General features: G+C 36.0%; 1 protein-coding gene across 3 annotated transcripts in view; it reads right to left on the bottom strand.

Moving 5' to 3' along the window:
* Window positions 1–6280: 6280 nt before the first annotated feature.
* Window positions 6281–19009, bottom strand: part of CAB39 (calcium binding protein 39) — a 34986-nt gene continuing 22257 nt past the window's right edge. For all 3 annotated transcript variants that reach the window (XM_014068594.2, XM_014068602.2, XM_087725510.1), the window contains exons 4-9: window positions 15248–15366; window positions 11866–12034; window positions 10854–10913; window positions 10172–10237; window positions 9430–9573; window positions 6281–8706 (exon numbers count right to left, since the gene is read on the bottom strand). In XM_014068594.2, coding sequence (XP_013924069.1) covers window positions 8518–8706; window positions 9430–9573; window positions 10172–10237; window positions 10854–10913; window positions 11866–12034; window positions 15248–15366 — 747 coding nt within the window. In that variant the 3' untranslated portion in view covers window positions 6281–8517. The remainder of the gene's footprint in view (window positions 8707–9429; window positions 9574–10171; window positions 10238–10853; window positions 10914–11865; window positions 12035–15247; window positions 15367–19009) is intronic.

Here is a 19009-nt window from a genome sequence, read left to right as displayed (position 1 = left end):
AGGTAATGACCAAATATCTTGAATTGGACCCTGAAGCAAAGCTGCAGCCAGTGCAGTCTGTGTAAGAGTGGGTGTTACATGTGCCAACCTAGGGTCTTACAAGTGTCCATGCTGCTGCCTTCTGGATCAATTGTAGCTTCTGAATATTCTTCAAGGGTAGCCTCATGTAGCATAGGTTGCAATGATTCACATGGGAGATGCATAATAGGATATGAGTAATTGAATGCAGAGCCTCACAATCCAGAAAAGGTTGCACTTGGTGCAGAACCCGAAATTGTGTAAAGGCTCTCCTAGCCACAACTGCCAGCTGCATTTCAAGTAGGAGTTGCAAGTCTAGGCAAAGCCTACAAGTTGGAAACTGGGACTGTCTGGGGTACTGCCACCACATCCAGAATTAAAGATGATAAAGCTGTGGATTCCAATTCATTTCCATCTTACCAGGGTTCAGCTGAAACCTGCTGTCCTCCATCCCAAATTTGGCAGATTTGGGAAGATAAAAGTTTATTTGTTTTGCTTACTTATTTGGTTTGGGATACTTTTGTTGAAGGCTTTGTATACTCAAGGTGCTATGATTATGTTATTCTGTTTATAATATTTATAGAAATTTACATTCTAGTTTGGAATTAAAGAATTGGGGTCTCCTTGTAAACAGAGAGAAGTGCTATTTCAGTGTTTAAAACAGGAACTGATATTGTTTTCTTATAGAACGTTCTATATTCCTTCAAAGGATAAGCAGTTTTTACAGAAAGCATGGGTGAGAGAGTATAAGTGATCAGTAATTCTTAAAGCACAAGAGATATTTTTTATTCAATTTCTATAAGTGCTTATCTCAATCAATGACTCTGGGTGGCTTACAATTAAAAAACAATAAAAACTTTTTAAAACAATGTTTTATGTTATTTATGTTATAACAATGTTATTATTAATATATATATATTTAGTGTCACAACCCCTGGTATGCCCAAATATGGGAGGAGGCATACTGCCTCTATACTAGTCTCCCTTTATCTCCCTTTATTTATTTATCAGCACAAATACAACATATATGTGTATGTGTGTGTATGTGTGTATGTGTGTGTGTGTGTGTGTGTGTGTGTGTGTGTGTGTGTGTGTGTGTGGGTGTGTGTGTGTGTACATAGAGCAACCAAGATACTTAGCCAGTTAACAATACTGCCAAGAAATATGGCCCTTAGCATATTCAGCACTCCAGGCTCAGAAACATAGCCAGGTTTTTAGGGCCTTACAAAAGGTTAGTAAGGTTGGAGCCATTTTAATCTTTGATGAGAGGATATTTCCATACTGATGGTTAAGGAATATGTCAGATGAAATACTCAATACTCATTTATAATACTCAATGATAATTCATTTTAGCACTATTGAATTCAACATTCAGATTTTCCATAATGTGTACATAATTATTTTCAATGTTTGATAACAAGTGGTAAAAGTATGGATAAAGTAGACCATAACCTACTACTAGATAAAGTAGAAGAATGTGGGTTAGACAGCATCACCACCAGATGGATTCGTAACTGGCTGACCAACCACACTCAACGTGTAGTCCTCAATGGAACTGCATCTACATAGAGGGAAGTATGCAGTGGAGTACCCCAAGGCTCTGTTTTAGGCCTAGTACTCTTCAACATCTTCATCAATGATCTGGATGAGGGGATAAATGGGAAACTCATCAAATTGGCAGATGACACCAAGATGGCAGGAATAGCCAATACTCCAGAAGATAGGCTTAAGATACAGAAGGATCTTGACAAACCTGAACATTGGGCACTATCTAATAAAATGAAATTCAATGGTGAAAAGAGTAAGATTCTACATTTAGGCAACAAAAAAAAATGCACAGGTACAGTACAGGTGGTACCTTGCTCAATAGTAGTAACTGTGAGAGGGATCTTGGAATCCTAGTGGACAACCATTTAATTATGAGCCAGCAGTGTGCAGCAGCTGCCAAAAAGCCAACACAGTTCTAGGCTACATAAATAGAGGGATAGAATCAAGATCACGTGAAGTGTTAATACCACTTTATAATGCTTTGGTAAGGCCACATTTGGAATACTGCATTCAGTTTTGGTCGCCATGATGTAAAAAAGATATGGAGACTCTAAAAAGAGTGCAGAGAAGAGCAACAAAGATGATTAGGGGACTGGAGGCTAAAACATATGAGGAACGGTTGCAGGAACTAGGTATGTCTAGTTTAATGAAAAGAAGGACTAGGAGAGACATTATAGCAGTGTACCAATATCTCAGGGGTTGCCACAAAGAAGACGGAGTTAAACTATTCTCCAAAGCACCTGAGGGCAGAACAAGAAGCAATGGGTGGAAACAATCAATTTAGAAGCAACTTAGAACCAAGGAGAAATTTCCTGAGTTAGAACAATTAATCAGTGGAACAGCTTGCCTCCAGAAGTTGTGAATGCCCCAACATTGGAAGTCTTTAAGATGATGTTGGATAGCCATTTGTCTGAAATGGTGTAGCGTTTCCTGTCTAGGCAGGGGGTTGGATTAGAAGACCTCCAAGGTCCCTTCCAACTCTGCTATTGTATTGTATTGTATTGTATTGTATGTAATAGCCATGGGCATCAATAATCAGGACTCAATGAAGAAGCTGAGGAAATATGCATATGAAATATGAGGTAGAAGTGCATATGTATTTGATATTGTGACATCATTGCAAAAGTGTCATTTTTCTATGATGATGATTTGCTGGAGAGAAAGCAAAAACAAATCTGTAATCCATTATTTTAAATCTGAAATAGTTTTTCAATTCTGAACAGCTATCCTGTTTGTTGCCTCCACAGTTGCAATATTGGCAACTACTGAGTGTCCAGTTTGTGTCAAAATCAGTTCCTACATCTGCATTTTATGGTGTAAGACATTTAAGCAAAATATTGATTTTAGATGTCTATGGAAATTCTCAGTCATCCAGATCATGGTGCTTTTCAAAAGACACCTAGGTGCTTGGATAAGAAGCGAAATGTTTTCAAGGAAAAAAAACGAAGTCCAGTTGCCTTTTGAAAAGCACTTTGCTTGCAGATACCATCTCGGCTCTTCTGCTCACAAAAAGCTATCATTATATACCAGTTAAATCTACTTTCTATTGGGGCTTTTATCAAATTATTACTAGATCTCATATAAATAACTTTTGTTTCAAAGCCTGAATTAAAAAACAGTTCATTCATGTTTAGCTTTTGGTAAATTAAAGCCATTTCTGACTGATTTCTATGGTTGTTAGGAATCAATTTAAGACTCTTGAACCTATAGCCTACCTTTTTTAAACAATGAGCAATAAAGAACAATCAAGCAATCTGTTCACATTGTTTTCTTATGAGAAAATTTTCCAGACTCTTATCTCCCTCTTTTCTTTCTATGTTTGTGTGGCTAGGGATAAAATTTTATTGTATATTATTTAGTAATCTCTATATATGTAATTTTTTCTCAATGATTCTTTTATGTTAAGAGTACGAGATATTCTTCAGCTGATCAATCAACTAACAAATTTTAGTTTATTACTAGTTACTCAATTTACAAAGCAAGAGTTCAGTGATGAGATACTTACACTGGAATCTGTATTTTTATTTTTGTATGATTGCAATTTTGTGCACACATATACAAGAACTCTCCTCACTGAATACAGTGGTTTCTGTTTCAGAGTAAATAACAAGTAGATTGAATCACTAACAGTGTGGTCTACTCTGAGAGTTCTAGAGAGGACCATGAAAATAAACTTAATTTATGGAAAAAAGAGTTTAACACGTCCTTCAAATGTGATGGCTCAACTACTTCTCTAAAACTGAGCTATTTTTCAGCTGGGATAAAATCTAGTTGGTGAGAAATGATGCCTTCCAGTTTCTATGGCAGCCAGTTTCATTGTCTAGGTGACAGATAACGTATATACCTGAACTACCAGGCAATAAATTCATCGAAGTTTGCTAAACTGTTTCAAAATACAAAATTCATTTCTGGACTTAATATGTAAAGTACTAGCATTAGAAGCAGATATTTCTGGTTAACTTGGAATAATTCTGTGGAAAATCTAATTTTGCTACTATACTAACTTCACAATGTTGCCTTTTGTTTGTTCTCAAATGTCCTCAGCTTAGAGCTTTTGATATGTATGCACAAGACTACCGTAGTATTTATTATTTATCCATTTATTCAATTCAGTCAAATCAAATCAGTCAAGATCAAATGACTCTTGGCGGCTTACAAAAAGTAAATAAATACAAAAAACAGCAATGATGATGAATCAACTAATAGTAAAGCCAAGCAACAGGATCCTTAATACATTCTGAGCTCCAGACACTTCTAAAAAGTTTTTAAAACTTTGCAAAAAGCCAAAGGGTTAGGGCCATTCTATTTTCAGAGGGGAGAATAGCCTGTAAGGCAAAGTCCTTATGGCAGGGGCAACAGCAGGCTAGCATAAAATATGGTTATGTCTCCGATAGACCAACAGCAGCTGGACCAGGGTTCTGAAGCTTTCTAAACTAAAAACATGGCCTTTCTGATGACTGCCTCAGTACAACTTCATTTAGCCTTCCAGATATTTCTTTACTAGGATTTCTTTTTAGCATTTAGATTTATATACCATTTCACAGTGCTTTACAGTCCTCTCTAAGCGGTTTAGAGAGTCAGCATATTGCCCCCAACAATCTGGGTCCTCATTTCATTTTACCGACCTTGGAAGGATGGGAGATTGAGCCAACCTTAAGCCTGGTGAGATTCAAACTGCCAAACTGCAGGCAGCTGGCAGCCAGCAGAAGTAGCCTGCAGTATTGCATTCTAACCACTGCGCCACCACGCTTTTTCCTGGTCAGGGAGACATATTAAGAAAAACATTGCACTATAGACCCCTTTTTAAGAATGCCTTCAAAATTCAATTTCATTGTAACTTCAAACATTCAGTCAAGGACTATCTGTAATTTAATAGATGATAGCAGTAAAGCATGAATTGATTATTTTAGGATAGATTTAGTTTCAATAGTAAAACTGATAAATCATATATCCATTGCATGTCTTACCCATTCACCCACTCCATCCCCAAAGGTTAGTTAAGATGAGGATAAGAAAGACGAAGGATATGCAGTGCTGATTTTAGGCATGTTTTAATTATATGCTTCCCACCCGAAGCAGCCCGGTTGTGTGTACACCAAATATTTAAACATACTTTCTTCTTGGTACAAAAAGGTTTGGTTTAGCCCACTTCATTCTGTTAAGTTTATAGGTTATCAGCTCCTCTGCCAGCTTGTAGTTATAGTGCATTTTTGACAAAAGAAGATTCAAGACTAGATCAAGACTCTTGTAAAAATTAGGGAATGTTATTTTTTATAAATATGCTATTTCAAGATGTACTAAAGTCTGTATTCTAACATTTCAGTTAAGTTTCAAAGTCAAAAATTTAAGTGATGAACAAGAGTGATATTATAAATAATTTTAATACACTTTTGTATAAGGCCCAGAAGAAAGTTTTTGGGGGTGGGGAGGGAACAATGACTTTTTTGGTGATGCAGATCTAAGTGTTGTTTTTTTAATTGCATAAAGCTTTTTAACAGTGAGTATATCTTTAGGAAACAGGAAGTACTACTCTTACAGAAAATCGATATATGGAGTCTGCCTAAGTAATTGTTAATGAACTCCAAAACCATGTATAATATGGCATAGATTTATATATAATATTCAATGGCAATTCTATTCTAAATACTGAAACTTGAAGTTAGTAATAATCTCTTCAAGGAAATGTAATAGCAAGAAGATTGCTCAGATACCTTACTATTCTCAACATGTTCACCCATAAATAGTTGTTTGGATACTTTAGAGAAGACAATGATAGTAAAACAGATATAACCACAAATTGGTCCTTTAAAAAATTAGCTTTTTAAAAAACTTACAAATACATTTGATCATTTCTATTAGCAAGATCAAAATTTAACCTAAAATAGTTTTAAGAACTCTAACAACAGTGTAGACCATGAACAGAACAGCTGGTAAATATGTCTGGTTGAATATTATTTGTTTACTTGTATGACAATTTTAAATGCATGGCCAATGTTTTACAAGAAGCGGAATACTTCTTAGGAAAAATACTCGCTTTTGGGGGAACCTTCTTGATACATATTATAGCACACAATTTGTGTTTCTTCAAAATTTTATTTCAATTTAAATTAAAGGGCCAGCCAGATCTTCTAATAAGAAATGCATTCATTTGAAGAAATGCTTTCATGGAAGGAAATTTACAATTGTACACATTTAGAAAAAAAACCCCAACAGGTCACATTAAATAACTTTTAGTAATATCTTTAAGCCTTCACACAGATAAGAAACCATTTCCAGTACAATAGTTTTTAATATGAATAGCACATCAAATGGTCTTAAATACAACTTTTTTTGAAAGCCAACACTCCAAGGATTAATGTTTTTTAAAGTATAGCCTTTTGTCCCATGCCAAATAATAAGAGAAGCAAAATCAATATCCAGATCCATCTTTTAACTTTCATATATCTATTTTGATAGATGTGTGTGTACACACACATACATACACACACATATAGATATAGATATATATATACACACACAGATATACAACTTTTAGCATGTCTATATTTTTTTTCCCTAAAAGTGGAAGCCTTATGCATAATGGAGAATAACTTGCCACCTAATATTTCATTGTCTTAGCTATACTAAACCAAAATATAAAAAAGGTCAGAGTACTGTACTGATCTATAATATTACCACCTCTACGGTTGTTTTTGCCTGTCTAAATAAATGATTCAATAGAGGGTTATGATTTTTTCCAATAGATATTACAGACCATTTTGCAAAAGACAAATGACTGCTGAAAGAAACATAGGTATATATCCAACATTATCAGAATCCTATTTGCTGGACTGTATTCCAATTTCCATCATGAAGGCTTTAAAAATTAGCTAAATCAGCAAATTAATCATTTGTAAAATAATTTAACCATATAGATGCTAGAAAACAATAAATAATTGTATAGCATTTTCAGTCAGATTCAATCATGCGGAATTTGAACTTTCATTCTCCCAATTCAAAAAGTTGGCTGGTTGTGATCTCAGTTCTACTATTATGTATAGATAAGATTTTGATAACATACTTCAGATATATTTAGCATTTTGTTATGATCACAGTAACAAAAAGTGGTGCAAAATCAGTCTTTAAAAAAAATAAATACTGATAGTTTGCAGCATTAAGGAACAGGATATTGACACTAGGACAGTTATGAAAATTATGGTTGTTGAATGGAAAATATAAGTTAAATACAACACAACTATTATACTAACGATATGAAAAGAGAGATTCTCTTTATACCCACATGAAAAACAAATCTAAATTAATTTAGCATAATCTTTATAATTTACAATTGGCCAAACACAGCACTAATATAAATGGAGAAGGCCAACATTGAGGAATACAGGTTTAGTGGGTTCCAGAGCTATATTTTTAGTCTACTTTAATTGATGGCACTGCATTATACTTGCAAATACAGAAAAATGGATTCTTTTTAATGCTGCAGTATTTAAGAAATGTGAAATCAGTATTTTCATGTGATCCAACGTATCATTTTACATGAGCTTTCATTTTTCAAAACTCAGTATCAGTATCAGGTAAAAGTTACAGACTAATACATTAACATTCCTCTGCTGTACAAATTAAATCATTTTTAAAGAAATGAGCAGCGTAGGAGTTATATACAGAAGAAAACAAGCATTGTTGAAATGAAACACAAAGTGTCACTGCTAAGCTCTATTGTCTGAAACACAATTTGAAGTAAAATTAACAAAAATTCTTATAATGTATTTCCAAGTCTACATCTCAATTCTCAGAAAATCACTCTCAAAAACAAACTATAAAGCAATGAAAGGCATATATACATTTTCCTCATGAACTCTGAGATGTCATTCTTAGAAGTTGCCAAGTTTCAGTATCAATTTTATTTGCAAGACAATGTTCATCCCAGAAAGCTCACATCTTAGATACATTTCCCCTTTGATTACAATTAAAGCACTGCACATTTTTTTAAAAAAAATCAAGGCATATAATCTTATACTATGGTGCCAAATATGCACAGATCACATTGTGCTCGCATCTCATACAAGGTTAAGTGCAAACATGGATTGAATCAGATTTGCTAGCATGCACCCTGTCATAAACTAGTCTACTACCTTCTCTCCTATCTCAAACTACCTTATATGTTTGTTTCATGAACCAATAATCTTTCCCATCCCACCCCCACCCTGGACTTCCAAAAACAAGCGGTGTGCTTGAATTCAGACACAAATATCAAGAAAGTCCACATTGTGCAAGAAAGCAGCAGCTAGGTTTGTCAACTCGGACTAAAAAAATAAAGAGAAGAAAAACAAACAAACTGTTCACTGAACAGCGGTTAGCAGTAATGTTCCTCATGAAGTGATAAGAGTGCCTGATGCTGAATATCTAACAGCAAATGCTGAATTTGGATTTAATATTTTAGGGGTTTATAGAAGATTAGGCTTCTTGTTGTGCTGGTCTTTTCAAATCCCTGATCTGTTTAACTAAATAGGTCTTCTCATCGTTAAATTGTTCATCCTCGGTCCTGTCGTTCTGAAACTTGCTGAGAAACTCAATAAGTTTGGTCTGGTTCTTTAAGAGAATATCTAATATAGGCTGCGTCTTGTTAGGATTGGCTACAAACACCTGCAATACAATTTTCAGAAAAATTAAAATTATTAGAAAATATTAACAGATGAATAAGTTTTTCTCTATACAATGCATGAAATTTACAAAGACTGAAGTACAATGTACCATATGTAATACATGCATAAGAATTTGTCAGAATCACAATTACACAATGTAGGCAGTGTTTCCATTTTTTTCTTTCTCTCAATGACCCTGTACTCTCTTGCATTGGGTGGGGTGACTCAATGGAGCTGAGCCTTTACTGACCCCTACAGGGTGTTTGGAACAGATATTTTCTCTCTGTGGCCAGAGAGTAAAATATCTGCTGCTTTCTTAGGATCAAACTCACAGCTTTCTGATTGTGAGGCAAGAACCACCATGCTGCTCTTTAGGCAGTGTTTCCAATGATTTTTCCAAATTGGGAAGTAGGTCACATATCCACAAAAAGCCTAGCAAAATACAAAGAAAACCTATTTAAAAGTTCTATAAATAGACTGAACTTAATTAAGAAACTAAAATCAGCATTTAGGTATTCATACCATAGTTTAGATCTGTTTAGATCACAGTTTAGTTTAGATTTTAAAAAATAAGAATAATTAGATGGATTTATGAATTGCTGACTACGTGTATACTATGATTCTGAAACTTATACAAAAAAAATATCCCTGGCTCCATCCCTTTCCCATTTTTTCAAATCTTACTAGGCAACTTTGTATTACTGTGATTGTAAATCAGCATTACCTTAAACACATGGAAGGCTTCAAACTGAATGTTGCGACTTTTGTCCCGTAAAAGATTCATCATTAGCTTGAGATTTTCAGGTTTACTGATGTATTTTGTCATAATTGTGAAGTTGTGTCTATCCAGTAGCAATTCACCAAGTAGCTACAGCAATAAACAAACAGGATTGTTTTTTCATAAGGACTATAAAGCACACAAGTAGCAATAGTTAACAGAGCCAACGGTTGCATTTCCCCTTGCACAATTGTTATTTTCCAAAGATAAGTAGTGATAGGCTAATTTACTATTATGCCCTATTCTCTGTCAAGTGAACTGTTAAGATTATCTGAATTGGGTCCAAAAATCATAAAAAATGGAGATTATCATAGCCTTATGGATAAATAATTATCAAATGGAAGGACAAGGAACAAATATGGAAGTCTTCTTCCAGATTAGACCAGAGATGCAAGAAGTGGGAGAAAATGGCAAAACAATCTTTTTAGTACTTCTGCCAGCAATTAAAAAAAAGTGAGTAGTGTTTATAGTAAAAAGGATAAATTTATATTACATGCTTAAAGCTTTAGTAATTATTTGCTGGCAAAGTATTCTTGTAGAATTGGTATTAACAAGTTACATATATAGCATACAAATTTCCTAAAATTCAGAATTCTCCTGACACTTTTTATTTTAATGTAAAAGAACAGAATATCATTGCATCATATCATATTATTCTTATATCATTACACAGTGATATTTTTTTTACCTTAAGTGACTGTCGTTTTGTTACATAATTTTCTGAGTGGAGCAATTTTTCATATTCACTGAAGAACTGGATAGAAGAAGAAAAATAATTATGACCTTTCCAATCAAAAGAATGATCCCAAATGACTCATTTAATTAAAAATAATAAAAACAGAGAGGACTGGATGCGAATCATAGAAACCGAATTTCAATGCATTTAGACTGTTCTAATTGTTTTTTAACATTTTTCTTGTACTACATATACAAAACCTCTGAATTCTGAATTCTGCAGCTGATGGGAGTTTTCAGTTAATTCTTCAGGCAATCTGAGCTTATAAACAAACAGCTTTATATTTTTATCATTACCTATGCCAGTAGATGGAGCAAGGTTGTTTTATATATATACATACTTGTCATATTAGCATGACTACCAGGAATGGCAACACAGTGAGAGTATGTTGTTTGCTTCTTACAAGAACAATTTTATTTTTAGCATGATCAAGACAATTACAAGAAATTCCTGTCCAAGCCTAAGAAAAATCCTTACATCCCAGGTTCAACTTGTATTGGTACAATAAACCAGAAAACGCTGAAAATAAAAATATTTGTCTGGACAGAAAATGTTTCATTGTTTTTCACTCTTTTATTTTATGATTATTCTGATAGTTGAAAAAAAATTATAACAAAGAAATAAAAATACATACCCTATCATAATGCTGTTCCAAAAATTCTGCACTCAGCAATTTGTGCCTTGTAAGTAAATCCTTAAAATAAGAAAATATGCTGTTATTTAAAAGATATTTCCTCTCCTTATAGAAAATTTCAGGATGTTTGAAAGCAATTTTTAACATAAAAGTGGTCCTCGACTTATGACAAAATTGAGCCCAAAATTTATGTTGCTAAGTGAGACATTTGTTAAGTGAGTTTTGCCCCATTTTACAATCTTTCTTGCCACAATTGTTAAGGGAATCACTGCAGTTGTTAAGTTAGGGACATGATTATTAAGTGAATCTGGCTTTCCCATTGACTTGTCAGGTCACAAAAAGTGATCACATGATCCCAGCACACTGCAGGTATCATAAATCTGAAACAGTTGCCAAGCGCCTGAATTTTGATCATGTAGCCATGGGGATGCTGCAACGATCCTAAGTGTGAAAAATGGTCATGTCACTTTCTACAGTGTTGTCGTAATTTTGAACAATCGCAAAAAGAACTGTTGTTAAGTCAAAGACTACCTGAATTCTTTTCCATTTAGTTAATTATTTATATGCCATATAACTCAGTTGAAGCTTTCATCTATTTTGAGGAAAACTAGTACAACCATAATTTTAGTACAATTTTCACTTGAGTAGGGATGGAGAACCTGCAGTTCCTCCCCTCTCAATATTACAAAGTTTGTAATTCCTATAAAACCTCATCATTATGTTGCTGGAATTCAACAGCTGAAATGCCGCATGTTTTTGCTTATCTCTTTTTTAAAAGACTGGGGTACATTTTAACATTGGTGTTATTTCTGTAATTTTAATAATGTTATTTGGTAGCTGTCTGATTGATTCTTTGATATATTTTCCAAAATGAATTACAGCAGTTATGATATACACTATATTGCCAAAAGTATTCGCTCACAACTGAGTCTGATTATGTGGATGGGTGAGCAAATACTTTTGGCAATATAGTGTAAATTTTTTAAGTGTTGTCAAATATAAACAATACAACCTTGAAAGTGGCAAATGCATCTGAAGCAATGTCGAATGTTGACATTTCCACATATCTGAAGAAGTCGTAAAACTGTTCTGACCACAAGATTATTTTCGCTAGTGGTTCATGTCTGATGCATTCTCTTAACATGATTCCACAATTCAGAGCGATTTCTGGAGATTCATATCTATTTAGGTAAAAAATATAGTATCAACAAAACAGTCCTACAGTCAAGGCAGGTATTTAATGTATGTCCTAAATTGTCTACTAAAAATATAAGTTCATATTTACTGGAACAACACTTCTGTTTCATGAATGTCTGTATGTTCAGACAGATATCCCTCCTAGTTTTTCATTTATCTTGTAAATGGACAGGCTTCATACATGGAAACAGTACCAGATAAATGCTATGAAAACAGCAAGCAAGTAAGTTGTCAATGTTCAAATTTTATAAAGGGACAACAGCTATTGAAAAAAAGTCATGAAAGTTTATTGTGGCACCTTGTGCAGCTTCTAACTTAGTTTTTTTTAAAATCTTTGATGATAGGGATTTACAAGCAAAAAAATCTTGATTGTTTTAGATAATTTTTCTGAAAAAGTACAATCTGATTTTCTGTGTGAAGTTCACCAACATAAAATGCTGATAGGTCAGTTAGCATAAAACTAAGGCTGAAGCCATGTCAGGGATGTCTTTACCAATTTCACATTATTAGAGATAATAACTGAGAGCAAGTTAGGTGTCATGATTTAAGGTGCTGGTCTAGAAACTGGGATATCGTGAATTCTGGCCCCACCTTAGGCATGAAAGCCAACTGAGTGACTTTGAGCCAGTCACTCTCTCTTAACACAACAAACCTCAAAAAACTGTTGTTATGGAGGAAATAGGAGGAAGGAAGAATACTGAATATGTTTGCTGCCTTGAGTTGTTTATAAAAATAATAAAGGCGGATGAATAGTAAATACAAAATATAAAGAAATAAAATTAGGAGGCTAATCATCTTTGTCATTCCTGCCTTCATAATACATTGTTAAACAACAGGTTTTCAATATATGGGAGGCTATGGATACAACTGGAGCTTGGAAGAAAAAAAACTATTCTGGGTAAAAAGTGTTTCAAGTATCCCCTTTTATACAGGTATGTGTGCTTTTATTCCTTTTCTCTTTTTCATCTTTTGCTAACTTACTCTCCTTGATCACTGCTTTTGTCAAGGTCTTTTTTCTTTTAGCAAAGCTCTGTCATGTAGTTATGTCAACCGTCCCACTCAGTCATCTAGTAAAAAAAGACTTCTGGGCATTTGTTTTTGCCAAGAGTATATTTTACTATTTTTTTCCATGCAAACAATACAAAGTAAATTTTCCCCATCCCCCAGTTATCTTAAATGTCCAATTAGTATATTCTTTAGGAAACAGTTTCTCAATTCCCAGCTCTGCATATCAATAGTTGACCTTGGCTGTCTGTAACTTCTCACAAAGCTCAGCTGGGCTTCCATCTCTCCCATCTTCCTCACATTCCAATCTTTCACTCTCACTCTCCCTCACCCACCCACCCCCACCACACCCCCATTGCTAATGTCAGGCTCATGAAGCTTGGATAGGTGAGATGCAGCCAAGACAATCTCACCTTTCTCTTTTTTATCAAAGAGTGTTCTGGGTGTATATAAAGTTCAGTGGATTCTGTGCAAGGGAAGGGATTTGCCAACTGCTATGTTCAAAGAAGAACCAAGGGGCAAAATGGTGTCCAAAGATTTGCTATTTTTACATTCATATTAGAAGCCTCTATAGAGAGATTTCAAAATAGATTCATGAATGGAATTCCAAGAATAATACAATCATACTCCGAATAATATCCAGACTTCAATTACACATGTGCTGGTTTCACTGGCAAAGTTCTAAGTAATTTACAGCTTAACTATCTGACCTTAAAATTTGGTGGAATTTTGGTATATTATTTATTTGCTGAGTTTGAATGAATAAGCAACATTTTGTAAGTTTTGAATGCATCGTGTTTGTTGCTCATGTGTTAAGTAAGAAGCAAACAATGCTCAAAAGAAATAAGTATTTTTCTGTTTACAAATTATTCTGTTTTGTTATTTTTCACATTGCTTAACTCTTTTTTAAATGACAGGAAGAGATTTCATTTCCCCCAGACGTAGGAAAAAACAATTATAAATATCCCTCTGTGCTAAACAGCAACAATAGATCACTATTCATTAACTTGTTGAAAGGTTTCACATTTGTTTGTGACTGTGAACACAAATGAAGCATGATGCTCCAATATAATAATGCACATGATATATGCCGAGGAAATAGCAATCTGGTATGGAACATACACAATGAGTTGTTTTTTATTTGAGAAAACTGAACCAATAATTCATCATTGCTACAAGGCTATGAATTGTATATCAAGAAACACAGAGTGCATTGTGTGGGAAGACTTCGGTCTACTTTGTGAACGATAAGCAAATGTTCAATGTTTAAGAGCCAATTTGCTTAATAAGGTGACAATGAATGATAAGCAAATGTTCAATATTTAAGAGCCAATTTGCATAATAAGGTGACAAATATGCAAATAATTACAAAATTAAAACCCACAGACAAACTAAGAAGAACAATTCCATACATAAAGGCTACCTATGAAGGTACATATTGAAAGAAAGTGAAGCTTATCTTTCAAATAAGACACTTTTGAGTATTCTTCCACAGGGATATTTGACTCAAGTCTTTCAGAGAAATCCTAAATCTATCTCCCATAAACTATGGCATGGAAGGTTTTAGAAAAACACTGACTATATATTTTTTTAAAAAAACAATGCTAAGCTACAGTTGAATGTGGTAAGAATTTCATAGAAGTAGAAATTCTAATTCTTCTGTCTTGCAGGAAAACTGTAAGTTTAAGATGAAAACATATTGCTAGTATGTTTGCATTTCTCATTAATTTTAATTTAGTATAATACCCCATTCTTTCGTTATGATTTATGGAAACGAGCCTCATTTCCACTAATCAGACTTAATAATACAGTTTGCCCAGAGTTAAGATGACATAATAAATTGTGGTTAATGATAGATGCAAAAGTTTCCAAACTTCTCATTGTTATGCTGACAAGACTATTGGCAGAGCCCAGGCATGAAATTTGGCAGAAACGGGCTTTTGTATGTAGTATGTTGGGAGGTAGAAGGTCCTTTAACAAGTAATTGAAGTTCCGAATTTTCCAGCCACTGCAGTTAATTACAGGAATACCAGCAGCTCTTTAGGTCTACAAACTAGTTGACAGCAACCTTTTTAATTACAACTAATTATTAAGGTAGAAATACTACAGCCCTACCCAGGTAGAAAATTAAATATAAACTAGTTTACAAGAGAAAAACAACAATAATCTCATATTTACAATATAATACATACCCTTTTAACAGCATGAATAATATATTTTGCTGAGTACAGATGTATTCAACTGTGGGTGTTCTAGTACCAATTTGTCTTCTCAGAATATTATTAAATATTTGAGCCACATCCTTTTTGCCCTATCAAAAATACAAAGTAGGATGTTATGTTGGTACATTACATACAGTGCAGAAATAACATTAGAAATATATAACTTCACTTTGTGTTTTAAAGGCAAAAACTAATTGATTCAATAGAAAGACTTGTATTTTATCACTATTTGTATAAACTATATATTTTATAAATTAAATATATATTTTTATTCTCGACTGAATAGCCAATATAGTTAGTTAGTTACAACGCTCTATCAACTTTTTATTGCCTTATTTTTACCAAACTAATTTCTGTATGCAGGATTTTATTTTCTCCAACAATAAAAGCCTTTAGCTACTGCTTTCATCTGTGACTGATATTTACATCCTAAAGCTATAGAAGAATATTTCTATTTGCCACCAAGACTCCAATTTCTCCAGTCATCATAGTTTACACCATGTTCATCTTGAGTAGCTCTAAATTTATTGTTGGCACATCAAAATAGAATATTTTAAATCCCTTTGAAGGAATAAGCCACACAAGTGTTTGTATTAACCACAATTCTCTATTCTATACACATAGGCAATACGATTCTCCTCCTTTTACATATATTATTTAGGTTTCTTTGTATTTCATTGTATTTATTCACAGGAGGTAAGAAAGCAAATGTTTTCTTAAAGGTTGTTGGTTATATTACTAAGGGAGCAGAGATGAGACTACAGGAATAAATGTTGCAAAATATATTTCTGTAGAAAGACAAGAGGCACTGACTGACTACAGTCCAAATACAAATATTTGTAATTCCATTGCAAACTGACTCCAAAACAGGAATAGTTTTTCCCTTTGACTAAAGTTTCTAGAAACTACTTCACTCAAAGTGAATATCACAATAATCAAACATTACTCAATACCCCTGCCAACTCTGCCTCAAGTCTTGTGATTTTTTTTCTGGATTCATCATCAATGCCAGCAGTTGTCATAAGAAACTTGATTATGAGGAACAGCAACACTTTATATGTTTGAACTATTTTCTACTTCTAAATGACATAATTTCATCATGATAATGATGATAATAATTACACATATTACATTGGCAGTGCTGAAAAAGAAAAGTTCCATGTTTTTGATGCAAACAGCAAAAATTTAATAGTTTTTAAGCATTTGTCTTCAATGTGAAAGAGTTTATAATCATATTCTGTATCTGTCAAGAATACTGAAGATCAAATGTACTGTTAAATTTTAGTCTAAAATGACCATTGGCTTTTCTGTGGGCTGCGAAGGAGTGTCCAAGCATGGGTTAATTACAGCCAATCTGCCCAGGACTGAATTGAAACTTTTAGCCACGCCTCTGGCACTGACCAGTCTCCAGTTTTTTTCAATGAAGGCGTGGAACTGTTGTGGGCTGAGAAGTTGATCAACGAAGTCCATACTATAAATCCACAACAAGATTGTAATGATGTCCATATGGCCAGTCCAAAATGTCTGCAACGAACATCAGAGACAGATTCCAGGGAGGGGTTGGACTCTCCTACGCAGCGCACAGAAAAGGACCTTTCAGGTAAGCCAATGGTCATTTTCCTGTGTGTTGCTTGGAGAGTCCGAGCGTGGGATATAAATGTCACTAGGGCAGGGAGCTGCTGACTCCAGGGTCTCTCCACTGGTATGAATGCTCTGAAGGACTCGCCTCCCAAATTCCCCCTCCGCAGAAGCAAATTTGTCCAATTTGTCCGAACAAACGGAGACAAGGAAGTCCAAGTTGCCGCCCAGCATATCTCCTCTATTGGTGCCTGGGTTGCCCAGGCCACTGTGGTGGTGGCGATTCTCATAGAATGTGCGGTGATATGGCGTGGCACTGGATTGGAGGATGTGGGCTAAGGTAATGCATGCCCGCAGCCAATGCCCAATGGTAGGAGAAGAAACTTTGCGGCCTTGGGATTCAGGTTGAAAAGATACGAAGAGCGATTCAGAATGTCGGAATGCAGCCATGCGTTTGATGTACTTACATAGCGTCCTCAGGTGCTAGAATTGTGGATAAGGCAGTCACCTGACTCCTGAGAGTGTTAGGCGCCAGGCCCTGGTCTAGTCTGTCCTGCAAAAAGTTCAATATTTGTGGAACCATAGCCAAGGTCGCCTCCACCTCGTGTGCTGTGCAACAGCTGTCAAAAGACCTCCAGGTGGAGTCATATATTATGGTCATGGAAGGTCGTCTGGATGCCTGAATGGTGTGAATGACCTTGGTGGAGAGTCTGCCCCTACTCAGGAGGAATCTGCCAAGGTGGATTGACGGAGGGACTCACCAGGTCGGCAAACCAGGTTTGTCTGGGCCAGAAAGGAGCCACGAACAGGACCTCCGCTTCCTCCGACAGGATCTTCCAAATCACCCTGGGGAGAAGAGGTAATGGCAGAAACGCATATAGCAGTCCTGGTGGCCACAGACAGTGAAGAGTGTTGACCCCTTCGGCTTGCGGGGTTTGAAACCTGGCAAAGAACCTGGGAAGGTGTCTTCTCCGGGGTAGCGAACAGGTCGACCAGCGGCTGGCCGAACCTCTGAAACAGGTCCGGATGCAGGCGCCACTCCAAGTGGTTGACCGTGGCCCTTCTCAGCCAATCCGCTTGAATGTTGTTTACCCTGGAGATGTGTTCTGCCTGGATTGAGCATAGATGCCTTTCTGCCCACCTTCCCAGGGATTTGGCCTCTGCCATCAGCGATCTGGATCGTGTGCCCTCCTGGAAGTTTATGTGCGCCTTGGTCGCTACATTGTCCATAAGAATCATCACATGGTGTCCCTGGATGCTGCTATGGAAGTGAATAACGGCAAGCCTCACTGCTCTCAGCTCCAGCCAATTGATGCTGTGTGCTATCTCGGCTGTCGACCACCTGCCTTGCGCTATGTGGTTGTGGAGGTGAGCTCCCCAGCCAAAGAGGCTGGCGTCCGTCGTGATGATAAGATGGTCTGCCTCCTTGAAGGTGCTCCTGGACAGGGCGGGAGACAGCCACCATTTTAAGAATTGACATACCCGCGATGAGACCGGAATCAATGCTGAATAATTGCTCTCGTTAGTCCTTTGGTAAGGTAAGAGGTGCCACTGGAGGTGCCGAGAGTGAAGCCACGCCCAGGGCATAATGGACAGGCAGGATATCATTTTGCCTAAGAGCTGGAACAACTGAACAATCGTGGCTTGAGAAGATTGCTGTATCTGCAGGACCCAGTCGATGCTTGCCATCCGCTGTGGTGACAGGGAGACCTAACAGCTCACGGTGTTGATGATGGTGCCAAGATGCTGCAGCCTGGTGGTCGGCTCTAGATTACTTTTTCTCTATTAACCGAGAACCTGTGATCCTGGAGGATTCTCATTGTATACTGAAGGTCTTGCACTGCTTGTTGGTGGGATGATTGGATGACGATGTCGTCCATGTAGCAATGAAGCCGCACTGGACAAGATCTGAGGAAAGCTGCTACCGCTGCAAGGATTTTGGTGAACATCTGGGGGGAGGGACAATGACAGGCTGAACAGAAGAACCCTGTACTGGTAGTGGTGGCCTGCATAAAAGAACCTAAGGAATCTGCAGTGAGCCTTGCAAATGGGGACGTGAATGTATGCCTCTTTAAGATGTATAGATGTTAGTAGATCTCCCGGCCTGATGCAGCCCAAGATTGACTGGAGGGACTGCATCTTGAACCTCCTGTA

This window comes from Thamnophis sirtalis, unplaced genomic scaffold (genome assembly GCF_051295495.1).
Source record: "Thamnophis sirtalis isolate CommonGarterSnake01/CBP01778 unplaced genomic scaffold, rThaSir2_p1.2 scaffold_11, whole genome shotgun sequence".
NCBI lineage: Eukaryota > Metazoa > Chordata > Lepidosauria > Squamata > Natricidae > Thamnophis > Thamnophis sirtalis.
The sequence above is the reverse complement of the archived record's forward strand: the minus strand, read 5'-3'. Positions and strand labels throughout refer to the sequence as shown.